This window comes from Mercenaria mercenaria, chromosome 4 (genome assembly GCF_021730395.1).
Source record: "Mercenaria mercenaria strain notata chromosome 4, MADL_Memer_1, whole genome shotgun sequence".
Lineage (NCBI taxonomy): Eukaryota > Metazoa > Mollusca > Bivalvia > Venerida > Veneridae > Mercenaria > Mercenaria mercenaria.
This window is the reverse complement of record NC_069364.1, coordinates 80,201,883-80,220,519: the sequence shown is the minus strand read 5'-3', so window position 1 is coordinate 80,220,519 and position 18,637 is coordinate 80,201,883. Positions and strand designations below refer to the sequence as shown.

The 18,637-nt window shown below is 36.4% G+C and overlaps 2 protein-coding genes across 2 annotated transcripts in view; both read right to left on the bottom strand.

Moving 5' to 3' along the window:
- LOC123552269 (procathepsin L-like) overlaps positions 1–17,872 on the bottom strand; it is a 47,422-nt gene extending 29,550 nt beyond the window's left edge. The window contains exon 1 of the mRNA XM_053541771.1: positions 17,801–17,872. The gene's annotated coding sequence lies outside the window, so the exon portion shown is untranslated. The remainder of the gene's footprint in view (positions 1–17,800) is intronic.
- On the bottom strand, positions 2,637–15,889 carry LOC123552268 (procathepsin L-like). The gene is made up of 8 exons (XM_045341785.2): positions 15,843–15,889; positions 15,151–15,320; positions 14,304–14,446; positions 13,265–13,453; positions 5,762–5,953; positions 4,945–5,113; positions 4,401–4,595; positions 2,637–4,108 (listed from the first exon to the last, which is right to left on the bottom strand). The coding sequence occupies exons 1-7, from the start codon at positions 15,881–15,883 to the stop codon at positions 4,402–4,404; spliced, it is 1,098 nt and encodes a 365-aa protein (XP_045197720.2). The 5' UTR covers positions 15,884–15,889; the 3' UTR covers positions 2,637–4,108; position 4,401.
- Positions 17,873–18,637: the final 765 nt, after the last annotated feature.

Genomic DNA, 18,637 nt, shown 5'->3' with positions numbered 1-18,637 from the left:
CAAGCGTTAGCAGAAAAACTGACGACGACGGAAAACAGTCAACAAAAGACATAGGGCTATCACAATAGCTCTGCTTGAGCTCTTTATGCTCAGATGAGCTAAAATTAGCTAGATGTCATAGTCCAGACTACATGCACATTTCTTGCCTGGGAAGGATAAGTTTATCCAGGTAGATCACCTTATCTTTTCCCTATGGAAAATATAATCACCTTATCTTTTCCCTATGGAAAATACAAGACTGGCATCACAATTTGACATCATTTTATAATGATGCAGTGTACGAGCCATTTTAAATTTAGGGTATCTTTGAAAATGTTGCAGTTATTAATGGTAAGCAAGAAAAATTATCTAACATGTCTGCCCAGGTAAGCGCTCAGTTTTCTATCCCACCTTATCCCTTGAGGTTTTGACAAGCATCGTCTTACACAGGCAGTCATATCGGATCCTTATAGTCCACTTCTTTTCGTGACGTAAGGTTCGTTTAAACTGGATGAAAACTGTAGGCCAAGTCTAGAGATGAAAAACGGATAGGCTAAGTGACAGCCAGTGAAAAATGGAAAGACTAAGTGACAGCCAGTGATAAAAATTAATAGGCTACGTCACAGCCAGTGAAAAATGGATAGGCTAAGAGACAGCCAGTGAAAAACGGATAGGTTAGTGACAGCCAGTGAAAAATGGATAGCCAGTGAAAAACTGATAGGCTAAGTCACAGCCAGTGAAAAATGGATAGGCTAAGCGACAGCCAGTGTAAGACGGATAGGCTTAGTGACAGCCAGTGGAAAATGGATAGACTAAGTGACAGCCAGTGAACAAGAGGACCATGATGGTCCTGAATTACTCACCTGTCCCCACATGACCCAGTTTTGAACTGAGTATGACGTCGTTTTTTCTATTATTTGACATAAGGCCTAGTTTTTGAGCTCCTGTGACCCAGTTTTGAATCTGACCTAGATATCATCAAGATAAAAATTCTGACCAATTTTCATGAAGATCCATTGAAAAATATGGCCCCTAGAGCAGTCACAAGTTTTTTTATTATTTCACATACTGACCTAAAAATTGACAGCACGTGACCCAGTTTCAAACTTGACCTAGATATCATCAAGGTGAACATATTGAACTAGTTTTTGATTGCAGTTGACCCAGTTTCCAACTTGACCTAGATATCATCAAGATGAACATTCAGACCAACTTTCATACAGATCCCATGAAAAATATGGCCTCTAGAGAGGTCACAAGGTTTTTTTTATTATTTGACCTACTGACCTAGTTATTGATTGTACATGACCCAGTTTCGAACTTGACCTAGATATCATCAAGTTGAACATTCTGACCAAATTTCATGAAGATCCATTCAAAAGTATGGCCTCTAGAGGTCACAAGGTTTTTCTATTTTTAGACCTGCTGACCTAGTTTTTGACCGCAGTTGACCTAGATATCATCAACAGGAACATTCACACTAACTTTCATACAGATCCCATGAAAAATATGGCCTCTAGAGCGGTCACAAGGTTTTTTTATTATTTGACCTACTGACCTAGTTATTGATGGCATGTGACCCAATTTCACACTTGACCTAGATTTCATCAAGGTTAACATTCTGACCGATTTTTATGAAGATCCATTCACAAGTATGGCCTCTAGAGAGGTCACAAAGTTTTTCTATTTTTAGACCTACTGACCTAGTTTTTGACTGCATGTGACCCAGTTTCGAACTTGACCTAGATATCATCAAGATAAACATTCAGACCAACTTTCATACAGATCCCATGAAAAATATGGCCTCTAGAGAGGTCACAAGGTTTTTCTATTATTTGACCTACTGACCTAGTTTTTGAAGGCATGTAACCCAGTTTCAAAACTGACCTAGATATCATCAAGATGAACATTCTGGCCAATTTTCATGAAGATCTCATGAAAAATATGGCCTCTAGAGAGGTCACAAGGTTTTTCTATTTTTAGACCTACTGACCTGTTTTTGACCGCACGTGACCCAGTTTCGAATTTGACCTAGATATCATCAAGGTAAACATTCTGACCAATTTTCATAAAGATGCCATGAAAAATGTGTCCTCTAGAGTGGTCACAAGCAAATGTTTACGAACAGACGGACGACACTCAATCACAAAAGCTCATCATGTCACTTTGTGACAGGTGAGATAAAAACTGATAGGCTAAGTCACAGCCAGTGAAAAATGGATAGGTCGCTTTTTATGGTTCTTTTCCGGTAATCTATTAAAAAGAATGGTCTTTTGCTGTATTTTAGTTGTTTAATACAATGTCACTATCATAAATGCCGATGCTTTTTACGTTGATCAAGATTGTCATAGGCAAAGTGACAGCCAGTAAAAAAAAACGGATAACCTAAGTCACAGCCAGTGAAAAATGGATAGGCTAAGTGACAGCCAGTGAGAAAACAAATAGGCTAAGTCACAGCCAGTGAAAAATGGATAGGCTAAATGGATAGGCTAAGTGACAGCCAGTGAAAAATGGATAGGCTAAGTGACAGCCAGTGAGAAAACTGATAGTCTAAGTGACAGCAAGTGAAAAATGGATAGGCTAAGTGACAGCCAGTCAGTTCAAACACTGAACGCCTCTCATGTTTTTGATCCAGCAACATAAAAAAAACGAACTAATTTTGAATTAGAAAATTGTGTTTTTATTGAGAATATCAAATATAACATCATATAAAACTTCATTCAATATTCACTTTCACATTAATGTTTCTTCACACAGCTTGCTAATAACTCTCACTTATTCCATTACAAACCCAATAGGTATCTAGCTACAATACAACCTCTACTGACTGAGGAACTCAAATTCAGCATTAATAGCAAAATTAATATAACAACCGAATAACTCAAAAGTTACAAAAAACTGGTCATTCAATAACACTGCATATATAAATATTTTTTGTAGCCAGCTAGGACAAAAGAAAGGAAAAGACTCAACAAAAAATTTGGCGTAGTTCATAAAGCAGTTTATCCAGCTTAGCCTCAAAGTCTGGGTGTATTTTTAGCATTTGTTACTTGAAACATTTTTACCTGAAGTCAACTGGCTAAGCTTTCAACAACAAAAAAAAGGCTAAGTTTAAAAAAAACTAAGTACTCTATTGCTTTTATCAATACCAGATTTTTTGCATGAAGTGAATTTAATAAGTCGATGCAAACAAATATAAACACAAAAATAACAACATTATATTTTACAGTCATAATAATGCTCATCCTTTCTTTACTAGTCATACACTCAAGCCATTTAATATTTTACTCTACACGTATATCACATTAGTGCACAAATAGCAAAGTATTTGTTTTAACTTTTCCAAATAAATTTGAAAATATATAAATAAACCTTTTAAGTTAATTTAAAGTAAATGCTTTAAGGACAGCTTTAAGCTTAATGACAATTTCAAATATAGATCAAGAATTTAATTTCAACCAAAAGCAGATATTTCAAGGTCAGCTTTAAGCTTAACATTGTAATGCAATTACAGATACCAGTCTTATGGTAACACATTTTAAGTGCCTTTATTCATGTAATATTACACAGACAGGAAAAATGAGAAAAGACACATTGCATAAAATAAAACACTTAAGTCAACAATATATTATCATTTCACTATAAATTGGAATGAAAGAAGTGCCTCATTTCCAATGATAAATATGGAAATCTGTTTTTAAGTGATAAGTTTTATGTATTAGTTTGTAACATCTACACAAGCCAGCAAGAATGAAAGAAGAACTGTATATTATTATCACAGGTTTTGGTGTTGAGTTTTTAACATTGAGAAACTGTTTTTCATCAGCAGCTATCACAATATATATCTGAAAAAATTACTTCATGGAGTATTTTCAGTTCCTACAATTGACTGATTCCTTCATTTTTGTCTAAATCAAATTCAGTAAGTACAGATTCCATAGTTAATTTTCAGTTATGCAAGTCACAAGAACATGACTTATTGTATAAACACTGTGTAAGTTCAGCTGTAGTTTTCCTCTGAGATTTTTTTCAGCATTTGAATATCACAAAAATATATGTGTAAATCCAGGAAAATCCATGAAATATATGGAAGAGATCCACAGCTCCACTGCTAATTCAGCTGTCACAACTAAAATGAAATGGGGAAATATAACAGGTATAAATCACAATTACTGTTCAGAGAAATTACTGCCTTGAGACAGACAGCCTCTAAGTAACGACACAACATATCTGATGATTTCACTGCAAAAAATATTTTTAACATTTTTCAAAGAGAGAATCAAATTACTGGTACAGAACTACAATATGATTTAATGAATAATAACGAACTGTAAAACTTAACCAAAATAGTCCTGTTCAATAGCTTTTGAGATAACATTTTTCCATCATGAAAGTTTTAGAAGATCTGCCTGTATGTATACCTTAAACAAGTGGGTATGATGCTTGGGTGGCAATGCCGCATTGATTGTCCTTGTTTCTGGTCATTTTGATATAGCCTTCTTCTCCCCACATGGTACCCCAGCTGTTCTTCACCAGCCAGTAATCAGTTCCATAACCAACAGCCAACACGCCATGATCTAGCTGAGAACTGCTGCACTCCGGCTCATCATATACACCTGGAAAAAGGTAATACCACATTTGGTCCACTATTCATCAAGGAGTTATCAAAAACAATTTAAGGGGTAAAATATTCACAGTTCACAGTTTATATAGTGCAAATTGTGAAAAAGACAATTTTTCACCAGTACTTTGTTGTCAAACTTAAGATACATATCTGTTCTCCATAAGCAACAGTTTCCCCATATTGTAACCTCTCAATTGACAGTATAATATTTAGTCTTCTCAAATACTGTTGAAAAATGGTATTAAACTTATACAATAAACTACTGTGTTTGACAATGCACAGAGCATAACAACAACAATGTTGTAACTTAATATAATCAAAACTCCTTAATTATAACATACCTCCAGCATAACTCTGGAATGATGGATGACTGGCATCTATGGCGACTGAAATGGGACCGACTGTTGCAACAGCAGATTGCAGAGCGCTCTCATCTCCTTGTGGGAGATCTTTGTATCCTGTTACTTCAGCTTTTTCCAATGACTTACTGAATTTGCATTTTTCTTCCTCCTACAATAAACAGCGAGCCAGATTCAACTATTATCCCAAATAACGCTTTAATATGAAAGTATATATCAAAAGATTTTTCTTTTGATTTCTTTAATTTTGAATTTTATGCTCCCATTAATACAATGTAGGTATCAGGATAAAAAATAAAATCTGAACAAAAAGGCAGGTATTTACTAATTAACAGCGTTAAGACATTAAATAATTTTCAAACCAGCATTTCTATTCAAACTGTCCTGTACAGGAGCAGTGAAATCTGATTTTGACTTGCTTGTCCGTTTTTGTCATTTGATATTTTTGAATTGTCCATATGATAGTTAATTATAGTAAATTCTGGTCAAATTTCACTTGTCCGTACAAGCTTTGGGCCAACCTGGGCAATACGGACAACTGAATTTGCCGCCCCTGCTGTAGTGGATCATACTTAAATCTTTAATACAAATAGTTATAAATATAGCAAGTCAGTCAATCTAGATCAGACTAATCATCTTTAAAATAGCTCCAATGCAAAACAGATTTAGGACCATTTATGTGTTTTAACTTAAAAGTGACCTTGTTCTTTGAGGGGGAGGGCACTTTAGTTGTGAAACTGGGTCTTCAGATAGTAGGTGACCAACAAAGCTTAACTTTATTATGTTGATAACACTTTACCTCAGCAACATATGGGTAGTCCTCCTCATCCTCAATGCCACCAACAGCCCTTATGTATTCGAAAGCTTGATCCATAAGCCCGCCGTTGCATCCTTGGTTACCATATTTTCCAGAACAGTCGACAAGCTGTTGCTCACTGAGAGAGATCAACTTTCCAGTCTTCTTGGCATTCTGTCCTTCCAGGGAACCAGTCTGGTTAAAGAATCAAATCAATTTTGCCTAATGTTGATATGGAATTATCATGAAGTCCTGCATGATTTGTAAAAATGCACCACCAAGTGGGGCAATATATGCCCTAAGGGTTATATCAGAGCATGGGAGCAAAATCTAAAGAACTTGACTGTTGAAGGACAAAGAAACTCCAAAAGGTCTACAGAAAAAAGCCTTTCCAGGTACAGATATGTCAAAATACAACTAAAAGTTGGAAGTACCATCTATGTTGTTCCACAGAAAAATGCTCTCGGTTTTTCCCTATGGCCAATAATAAACAAGAGGGCCATGATGGCCCTATATCGCTCACCTGAGTACCACTGCTTTAACCAAAAAGAAAAAAAATTCATACAAGGTACAGATATGTCAAAATACACCTAAAAATTGGAGGTACCATCCATGTTGTATCACAGAAAAGAGGTCTTGGTTTTTCCCTATAGCCAATAATAAAAAAGTTACTAAATAAGCTATTTATAGTAAAATAAAAGGGAAGTAATTAAAAAATTTTATTGTAAGTGAACAAAAGAAGGATCTGCCAAATAAAAACTAGAGCACTGCATTGCAACACAAATGCAGAGCAATATATACACACAAGACAAAGTCATATGACCTTTGACCCCTAAGTGTGACCTTGACCTTGAAGTGAGCCATCCGAAACATGCGCTCTGCATGTCGTTTCGATGAGGTGAACATTCGCGTCAGGTTTCTTTGAAATCCTTCTAAGGGGTTCAAGAGTTACAGAGCGGAAGGGAAATTACAAACCAACAGACAGACACCAAGGAGATAACTTAATACGTCCCTTCGGGTGTATAAAAAGGAATTAAGATCTTATGGTGATACAAGTTGTGTGCAAGTTTGGTTAAAATCAAATCATAAACGAAGCTGCTATTGTGCAGACAAGGTCAAAATAGCTAATTTTGGCCCTTTCAGGGGCCACAACTCTGGAACGCATTATGGGATCTGGCCGCTTCAAGAAAGGAACCAAGATATTATGGTGACACAAGTTTTGTGCAAGTTTGATTAAATTCAAATCATAAATGAAGCTGCTATTGTGCAGACAAGGTCAAAATAGCTAATTCTGGCCCTATCAGGGGCCATAACTCTAGAACCCATAATGGAATCTGGCCTGTTCAAGAAAGGGACCAAGATCTTGTGGTGATACAAGTTGTGTGCAAGTTTAGTTAAAATCAAATCATAAATGAAGCTGCTATTGTGCAGACAAGGTCAAAATAGCTCATTTTGGCCCTTTCAGGGACCATAACTCTGGAACCCATTATGGGATCTGGTCGGTTAAAAAAAGGAACAGAGATCTTATGCTGACACAAATTTTGTGCAAGTTTGATTAAATTCAAATCATTAACAAGAGCTCGTCGAACACGAAATGCCCCCCTTGATGCATTCAGTAATTGCACAAGGAACAGAAATTATATGCTCACTGTAAACACAAATTCCATTTCGGAACACAAAACTATGCAAGTGGTCTAAATTTGAAGCCTGTACCTTCAGAAATGTGAAAGTAGGTCACTAGGTCAATCTCAAGATCAAAGTTCATTTCAGTACACAAAACTATGCTTGTGGTTCAAATTTGAAGGCTGTAGTTTGAGAAATGTGAAAGTAGGTCACTAGGTCAAAATCAAGGTCAAATTTTATTTTGGAACAAAAAACTATGCATGGGGTCCAAATTTGAAGCCTGTACCTTCAAAAATGTGAAAGTAGGTCACTACGTCAATAACAAGGTCAAACTTTTTTCAGTACACAAACCTATGCATGTGATCCAAATTTGAAGGCTGTAGGTACAGAAATGTGAAAGTAGGTCACTAGGTCAAGATCAAGGTCAACTCGTGTCAAGGTTCATCTTGCCACTCAAAACTATACATGTGGTCCAAATTTGAATGATGTAAGTTATGGACATGAAGATTCTAAGATTTTCCCTGTATAAGTCTATATGAACCATATGACCTCTGGGGCGGGGCCATATTTGACCCGAGAGGGATAACTTGAACAAACTTGGTAGAGAACCACTAAAAGATGCTACATTACAAATTACCAAAGCCATAGTCTTTGTGGTTTGGACAAGAAGATTTTCAAAGTTTTTCCCTACCGTAGATACCCGTGTATAATGCGCACCCCCGATCTTAGTCCAAAATCCTGGGGAAAAAAAAAAAAAAAAAAAAAAAAAAATTTTGGTCAATTTTGAGGTGGATGGAAAACGAAACTAAGAGTTTACATCGACACCGGTAATAAATTTTATCTCCACGGCGGAGAGCAGCATCGGTCTCACGGTACTATCGATTTTTGTTTTCTCGAAAATAAAACCAGTAAATTATTGTTATATTTGTTGTTTTACCTTTTTTAATTCACTATTTTGAATAAATAAATAGCAGCTGATTCAATATTTCGGAATGGTATCTTTCAAAATGACATGAGCTTCTCAATTTAAACTGATAACAAAAGGTGTGATAGTCTTTTTGTCACGATCATAAAGCCAGTAATTACCGGCAATCAACGAGTCACCTCGTGTCAATTATGTTGTTCACAGTTTGATCTCGGTTAAAGATAATTCTCGATCTTTAATTAGTAACATAATTTTTGTGATTTATAAACATTTCTTTCGTCAAAATACTTTTAAATTTATATGAAATTAATTTTGTTTGAAAGAAAAATAAACAATTCGATCTTTTACGGAACGTAACGGCAATCTTAGATTTTAGCGGAGACAGTAAGCGCGGGGAGTAGTTTCCCTTTACCAAAATGGCGAACATCGGTAACAAACTTGTTTTGAAGTTGGAAAATTGTCTATACCTGTGTATTATGCGCACCCACGATTCGGGGGTGGTCCCGGGGGTCAAAAAACTGCGCATTATACATGGGTATCTACGGTATATAAGTATATGTAAACCATGTGACCCCCACGGCGGAGCCATATCTGACCCTAGGGTTATTTGAATAATCTTAGTAGAGGACCACTAGATGATGTCATATACAAAATATCAAAGCCCTAGGCCCTGTGGTTTTGGACAAGAGGTTTTTCAAAGTTTTTTCCTATATAAGTCTATATAAACCATGTGACCCTAGGGGTGAGGCCATATTTGACCCCAGGGAAATAATCTGAACAATCTTGGTAGAGGACCACTAGATTTTGCTACATACCAAATATCAAAGCCCTAGGCCCTATGGTTTTGGACAAGAAGATCAGAAACCATTTAACTGTTTCTGGCCAATGTAACCTTGACCTTTGATCTAATGACCTCAAAATCAATAGGGGTCATCTGCTGGTCATGGCCAACCTAACTATCAATTTTCCTGACACTAGGCCCAAGCGTTCTTGAGTTATTGCCTGGAAACCATTTTACTGTTCCTGGTCACTGTGACCTTGACCTTTAACATACTGACCTCAAAATCAATAAGGGTCATCTGCTGCTCATTACCAACCTCCGTATCAACTTTCGTGACCCTAGGCCTAAGCATTCTTGAGTTATCATCCGGAAACCGTTTTACTGTTCAGGGTCACTGTGACCTTGACCTTTAACATACTGACATTAAAATCAATAGGGGTCATCTGCTGGTCATTACCAACCTCCCTATCAACTTTCATGATCCTAGGCCCAGGTGTTCTTGAGTTATCATCCGGAAACCGTTTTACTGTTCAGGGTCACTGTGACCTTGACCTTTGACATACTGACCTCAAAATCAATAGGGGTCATCTGCTGGTCATTATCAACCTCCCTATCAACTTTCATGATCCTAGGCCCAAGTGTTCTTGAGTTATCATCCGGAAACCGTTTAACTATTCAGGGTCACTGTGACCTTGACCTTTGACATACAGACCTCAAAATAAATAGGGGTCATCTGCTGGTGATGACCAACCTCCCTATCAATTTTCATGATCCTAGGCCCAAGCGTTCTTGAGTTATCATCCGGAAACGGATTGGTCTACATTCCGACCGACCAACATCTGCAAAACAATATACCCCTCCTTTTTCAAAGGGGGGCATAATAAAGCTGCTATTGTGCAGACAAGGTCAAAATAGCTAATTCTGGCCCTTTCAGGGGCCATAACTCTGGAACCCATAACGGAATCTGGCCAGTTCAAGAAAGGAACCAAGATCTTATGGTGACACAAGTTTTGTGCAAGTTTGATTATTTAAAAATCATAATTGAAGCTGCTATTGCGCAGACAAAGTCAAAATAGCTAATTTTGGCCCTTTCAGGGGCCATAACTCTGGAACCCATAATGGGATCTGGCTGTTCAAGAACGGAACCAAGATCTTACGGTGACACAAGTTTTGTGCAAGTTTGTTTTAATTTAAGTCATAAATGAAGCTGCTATTGTGCAGACAAGGTCAAAATAGCTAATTCTGGCCCTATCAGGGGACATAACTTTAGAAACCCATAACGGAATCTGGCCAGTTCGAGAAAGGAAGCAAGATCTTGTGGTGATACAAGTTGTGGGCAAGTTTGGTTAAAATCAAGTCATAAATGAAGCTGCTATTGTGCAGACAAGGTCAAAATAGCTAATTTTGGCCCTTTCAGGGGCCATAACTCTGGAACCCATTATGGGATCTGGTCGGTTCAAGAAAAGAACAGACATATTATGGTGATACAAGTTGTGTGCAAGTTTGGTAAAAGTCAAATTATAAATAAAGCTGCTATTGTGCAGACAAGGTCAAAATAGCTACTTTTGGCCCTTTCAGGGGCCATAACTCTGGAACCAATGATGGAATCTGGCCAGTTCAAGAAAGGACCCAAGATCTTACGGTGATACAAGTTGTGTGCAAGTTTGGTTAAAATAAAATCATAAATGAAACCACCATCGTGCAGACAAGAAGGTGTTGATGGGCGGACACACGCACAGACGGACTGACGACGGACGAAGGGTGATCACAAAAGCTATGTGACAGGTGAGCTAAAGTTACAAAAGCTATTTATAGTAACATAAAAGAGAAGTAATTCAACAAGAGAGCCATGATGGCCCTGTATCACTCACCTGTTATCATTGCACTTGAGGACAAGAAGGTCCTCAGTAAAATATCCAAGTCCAAAGAACAGGAACAATGAAGGGAAGAAATTTAACCAAAAAGAAAAAAAAATTCTTACAAGGTACAGATATTTAAAAATACACCTAAAAATTGGAGGTACCATCCATGTTGTACCACAGAAAAGTGGTCTCGGTTTTTCCCTATGGCCAATAATAAAAAAGTTACTAAAAATAAGCTATTTATAGTAACGTAAAAGGGTAGTAATTAAAAAATAAATATTGTAAGTGAACAAAAGAAGGACCTGCCAAATAAATATGTTGACATAAATGAAATTTCAGATCAGTATCTTCATTAGTTATGGAGATATACCCATTTTAATTTGAAATAAAGGGAGGTAATTTGACGTAAAACCAGTCCATAGTTATCTACCCTGATTGTCTCTGTCCAACTAATAACAATACATGTAATGAAATTTCAAATAAGTCCTATAAGGACTTACTGATATAAATCTATTTTGATTACAATCAGGGGAGGTAATCAGATATAAAATAACTCTGGAACCTACGATTGGATCTGATTTGTCATGGAATCCAAGATTTATTGTTGTTGAAGATATTTTGGAAGTTTGTATCAAATAAAACCATAAATGAAGTCTCTATATGGCTGCATAAGCCAAAAAAGCCAATTTTGGACCTTTAAGGGGCCATAACTCTGGAACCCATGATGGAATCTGGCCAGTTGAAGAAAAGGAAGCAAGATCTCGTGGTAATACAAGTTGTGTTAAATGTGTTAAAATCAAATCATAAATGAAGCTGCTATTGTGCAGACAAGGTCAAAATAGCTAATTTTGGCCCTTTCAGGGGCCATAACTCTGGAACCCATTGTGGGATCTGGCCGGATCAAGAAAGGAACCAAGATCTTATGGTGACACAAGTTTTGTGCAAGTTTGATTAAATTCAAATCATAAATGAAGCTGCTATTGTGCAGACAAGGTCAAAATAGCTAATTCTGGCCCTTTAAGGGGCCATAACTCTGGAACCCATAACGGAATCTGGCCAGTTCAATAAATGAGCCAACATCTCGTGGTGATACAAGTTGTGTGCCAGTTTGGTAAAAATCAAATCATAAATAAAGCTGCTATTGTGCAGACAAGGTCAAAACAGCTAATTTTGGCCCTTTCAGGGGCCATAACTCTGGAACCCATAATGGGATCTGGCCAGTTCAAGAAAGGAACCGTGACCTTATGGTGATACAAGATGTGTGCAAGTTTGGTTAAAATAATATCAAAAATGAAACCACTATCGTGCAGACAAGGAATTGTTGACGCACGCACGGACGGACTGACGACGGACGAAGGGTGATCACAAAAGCTCACCTTGTCACTATGTGACAGGTGAGCTAATAAAATAATAACTGTTTGTGAACAAAAAAGGGATCAGCCAAATAAGAACAAGAGCACTGCAATGCAGCGAAATATACACCTGGAACAAAGTCAGATGACCTTTGACCCCTAATTGTGACCTTGACCTAGAAGTGAGCCATCCAAAACTTGCACTCTACACGTCGTTTTGATGTGATGAACATTTGTGCTAAGTGTCTTTAAAATCCTTCAAGCAGTTCAAGCATTACTGAACTGACGCAAAACAAAGTCATATGACCTTTGACCCTTAAGTAAGACCTTGAAGTAAGCCATCTGGAACATGCTCTCTGCACATCCATGTGGTGAACATTTGTGTCAGCTTTCTTTGATATCCTTTACAGAGCGGACACAAAACAAAGTCATATGACCTTTCACCCTTAAGTGCGACTTTAACCTTAAGCAGCAAAACATGCGCTCTGCACGTAGTCTCAATGTGGTGAACATTTGTGTCAAGTTTCTTCCAAATCTTCAAAGGTTCGAGTTATAGAGCTGACACAAAATTGCTAATGGACAGACAGACACCGGCGTTATAAAATAATATATCCCTTCGGACGTATAATAAAACATTTAATAGATACTTAGAGTAAAATCAGAACATATCTAAGGATCGTCCAGGGATATGGACCTTGTCACATACAATGTGAATGATGATGAGAAATAACATTTTAATGTCTGAATCAGATCCACTGACTAATAACAGATGAGTGAATAAGCATAAAAATCTTGAAGCAGAGTTTGGACTTTGTTTAAGTTAGAAGCAATTCCACTGAGTATCTAATGTAATAACAAAAGTTTACTATAACTTCAACTAAAAATCAAATGAAGGTGCCAGTAAATTAGCTAAAAATTAAAATTCATAACTTGCCCACCAATCCCTCTTTTCTATTAACTTACAGCACTGAAAGACCAACAAGATCCACACTGTCCCTGATTTTTGACTTCAGTCACCAGACCTTCGGTTCTCCAGTCAACCTTTTCCGGCAGCAGAATGTTAAATGGTGTCAGGTAAGTGGAACCGTTACTTTTTGACTCTTTAGCACGGAGGATATGACCAGTGTACAGCTTCAGAAACTCTTGATGTGTCTGCCAACAGAGATAAACAGTTATATTTTTAGTTTTACTATTAACTCTTCAAAACAGTTACATACTTAAAGAAAAAGAAAGTACATGTATTTTGAGCCAAATTTAAACACCAGCATTTTGTTAAATTTTTACATAACTCAGAATCAGTACCTGCTACCATATCTAGCGCATACAAGCGCTACTCCAGCTGTGTATTAATAGGGAACTCCATTTCCTGTACATTTGCACTGGATCTATTTTTTATGTTGGGTGTTAAAGTCACATCAACACCTGTTAGGTCTCAAAATGGCAACAACTGCAGCTTTTGACTGTGGAGGAAGACCAAAGGTGCTTCTCCCAGCTTTGTTTCAAGCACGGACAGACATCTGGATAAAACTATCGCTCTTTCGTAAGCAAGCTACACGGCTTTCCCACTAGACTCCATTTGAGCTTTTGACCATAAATCAGTACAGGGCAAGTGATTTGAAGCTTATGGTCAATAATATAAAACCATGGAGACAACTTGGATATTGTTTCGTATAGAACAAAAAACTTACATACAATATCAGGATGCAGAACTATTTATATGCAGCTTTATTTATGGATTTTAGTCAGCAACAAAGAAGCCTTTTCACCAGAATTAACTTTCTTACAATTCATTTCTATAGCAACATTACTTCAGGAACTAATGCTGACTGTTTATGTTTACAAAAAAAAATATTTCATTTATTAGAAGGAAGTTGTATATACCAGAACAACAAAACTTTCCAATTCTGAGGTGCTGAACTCTAAGGAAGTAACATTCTCCTCCACCTGCATTACTTGATATTATAATAATTTATTAAATTAATCCCATATACATGTAACCTACCAAGTCTGAGAACTGGTTAACTCCAAGATAGTAAGATTTCTCTCCCTTGGCATACAGCAAATTATGAGCTCTGATATGGTTGACATTCACTTTAAAAATTTCATGTCTCATTGCCTCCTCATTTTCATCCTCATACTTCTTGTCTGAAAATATATTACTATGTGTAGATGTACGGCCAAAATACAACTCAATATGGCAAAATGATGAAGTCAGAACAGTAATGATGTCAAAATTGTATGACACACACACCCCTAAATGGCCTGATAATGCTTGATAGTAAATTATGTAACAAAGTCAACAACAGAGCGGTAACTCCAGAAAATTAACAGGTATGAAAATTTCATCTAAATTCTAATTGGATGGAAACAGAGTAGAGTACACAATGACCTGATGTACATGTAGTTGTTACATTTTCAAGTCTTCAAAGGGGCTATACTGCCTAAAATAATAATCGCTCATGAATATTGAAAGTCTTTATGATATATGCACACATCATGTTTCATATTAATCTGATGGAACAGTTGGTGCTCAGTCAAAACACAAAAAAGTGTGACAGACTGACAGACAGAAAGTTCAAACACTATACAACTCCCAGGTCTTTCACATTGGGGGGCATGAAAGACTTTTTGTTTTAAAACTCAGCTGTGACATATTCACAAACTGAACATCAAAATTAACTTTTGATGTTACAATAACATTTATAATACTCCTAAAGATGTCACTTTCCACAAACTTCTAAGACTTCGTATTACCATTAGTAATTTATAATTCCTGCCATCACTAAAATTTCCGGCAGATTTTTTGATTATGCTAACTGAAAACATGACAAAAGAAATGGGATACTTACTGTGAATTTTTTTATATGAAGAAAAGATATGTTCCATCGGCTTGCCCATATCTACATCAGTGTTGAGGTGTCGAGCCTGGGTCAATAGCTCCATTGGTACTGCCAGAGTACATGACCACAATGCCGCCAAACATACCAACAATTTCATCTTTGGAGATTTTCTAAGTAACCTGAAGACATAAAGGTTCACATTTATACTTAATTTATTTTAGGCCAATTGTGAAGGAAGTTCTTCAACTTATATTAATCACTCTCGACACCTCATTCCTAATGGAATCCATCGCCACGAGGGTATGAGAGAAGAGGCTAGTTTCCCTTTCAATGCTGAGCGCCAAGCAAGGGAGCTACTGGTACTATTTTTCATGTCTTTGGTATGACGCAGCCGAGGATCGAACCCACGACCTCCCGCACTCAAAAGTGGATGTTCTAGGCTATCGAGGTGGTTTAAAGGTTCATACTGACTTTGTTAAACACAAATACTGATGTACTGCTAATATATTATGATGATCCCAATACTGACATTTTGCCCATATAATATTACACCGATTGGAACAAATGTTGATATGTTGCTTTTATATTATGCTGATCACAATGTTGATGTATTGATCATGATAATAAATTGCCCATATCACATTATACTGTCCCAGACTATAATGTACTGACTATATGATATCATGCTGACCACAACCTACCGTATACAATATACCAGTACACTCACTGCCATAACGAACATCACCAGTCTGTTATCATGATGCTAATCACAATATGTATGACTCCTGACAGACGAACAGATGGGCAATGCCAAAACTATGTCCCTCCACCTCAGGCAAAGAGATAAAAAGTAGACCTCCTAGTTGTTACAATTCACCTTTAGCCCTTAAGTTAACAATATCATGCTGGACAGGACGGATTCTGCTTTGGCGACCGGTGAAGATCATATTCAGCCTGCATAACTGTGCAGTCTGATCGTGATCAGCACTGCTCACCATTCAGTCAGTATCTTTTTGATCAGCACCCCTTTTCACAGTTGATGGTACTGTCCAAGTTGAATGATGGAAAAGTTCATTATAGAAATTTAGCAGGGTAAGGGTTAGAGGTAGATAATACCATATTTGAGATGTCACAACAAAAACATCTCAATAAAACTTTTTACACCTGTCAAAACTATTAAACTCTCACACAATTTTGATACAATTCTGCATAAGTAAAATGAACGCTTTATTATACAGGCTTTTTTTTTCATCAATTTGGGAATGCCACCGACACCGGTGGAATTGGGAAAATGCTCTCAGAAATTGTCTTAATTGGGACAATTTGCAAATTACCAAAATCTACATAAATGTGTTTTTGTGTGAAATATTGATGAATTGCATTTCAGTAACTGTTCAACAGTGTGATAATTTACTTAAATATACATACAAATCAGCAAAACTATCTTAAAACAGCAAAAACCCTAAAAGGTATAATCATTTGGGAATTTTAAATTCAACTTTGGGAAAAAAACATACTTTTTTGCATTGGGATTACCTCCTTTTACAGGAGGTAGATTTATAGCGGAAAAAAGCCCTGTTATAATACTTTAAACTTATTCTGTTGCAAAGTATAGTAGTCGCAACTTGACCGCGATGGTTGACCTTAGGCTGATTATTCATATCGATTATTTCATTATAGAAATCAAGGGTGCTTAGGGTAACCGTGTATGTTTATATGGAATTAGTTTGTATACATTGCAGTATCAAAGTATATATACTTACATTTGATCAGATAAAATCTTCCAATACACTAATTTATATTTACACAAATTTATATTTCCTTTTTCTCAAGCAGCTCGTGTTTTACGTACACTCCTTTTCAATAATAGGTTGTGCCTTATTATGTATTATAATGCAAAGGTCAACCATCGGGGTCAAGTTGCGTTTACTATAAACCTCAACACTTGTGTACATTACAATTTCAAATACACAAGACACGGTTCAGTTAATGCCATGTCCTAAATTATGTATCATATTGCGTTAATAAAAGAGCTATATAATTGTGAAGTCACGATTACATTATGTCTAAAACACGCCATGTACATGTATTTATAACATATTTTGGTAAATAACTTAAATATATCTGTTATTTTACAGTGACATATATCCTCCCTTGTACTGAACTACAGTATGGATAAAATCTGGCTGAAATGTGAAACAATTATGTAAATATGCAATGAAAGACAGATATTGATACCTGACTTGAACAGTTCAGAGACAATATTATCTCCTTATTTCTCACAACATTGAAAAAGTCTAACACTTTAATACAGATATTGAATGCTGAAAGAATGTTAGTTACGTAGATTGTTATGTTAAATGTATTTCGTAGGATGATACTTACAACAATGAAACACAATTCCATAAGTTTCAAAAAACTATTAAAACACCTCAACAAAAATATCTTTTTAGTATGAGTCTATCGTACAAATATATATTTATAAATACTGACTTTTTTCCCTAAGCCTCTTAAATCACAAACAACTATTGTCTTATCAGTCGACAAACCCTTAACAATTATGTAAACTACTCACTGATATGAACATAACCTCTCAAACCTCTTCAGTCACCCAGATCACGATCACAAATTATAAAATATTCAAATGTTTCAAACTCACCAGTTTCCTTAAAGCACTTAACTATCACTTGAATGATCAAAGTATCTCACTCCTTAGGCCGATGAAAGTCAACTGCCTGTTCAAAGTTATAACGACTGTTTATATAGACTGGAGAGAATAATCTTAATAAGCATGTGACAGTCATTTGACTACAGTGGAACATGTGACCAAAGTGGAAACCACAAGTGTCCCAAGACGTGCCTTCCACCAAAAAACATGTCCTAATAAAAGTTAAACTTGTTTTATGATCTTATCTAGAATTTTCATTTCTAACTACAGTAGTCTCCGTTCTATGACATTCAATGGCTGAAAAAAAAAGGGTCTGAAAAGGCGTAATTTTCAGTGACCTGTTGAGACACCAGTGACCTATCCCTGCAAAGCTGGGCTGAATGTCAACAGAATGATCTGCTTTTCAAGTATAACTGGTATCTTAAGAAAAGCACAGCTAGAAAATACTCTATATAGCTCAAGTTTTACATAATCTTTACATCTACATGTAGCAAAGAGTGTGTAGTGCTGCCGATCGATGACAAATGTGTAGTTTATAACTTAATTAAAGTTAAAGCAGACCAGGATCTGTGCAATAATACATAAATAAAAGAATACAACAGGCCTTCCATTTTCCAATATACAGACTGTATTATCCAAAAAACTAAAACATCATTGAAGATTTTTGAAAATTGCAAAACTGCACTTTTTATACTTTAAACATGGTCAGAGATGTTAGAAATTAACTTACTGCTGCTCTAAAGGCATTTCCCCCTTACTTGTATTCTTTTTCTGACACAAAAATAATTTCCGAAAAGTCCTTACACTAGGCTTACAGTGGACCTGCAA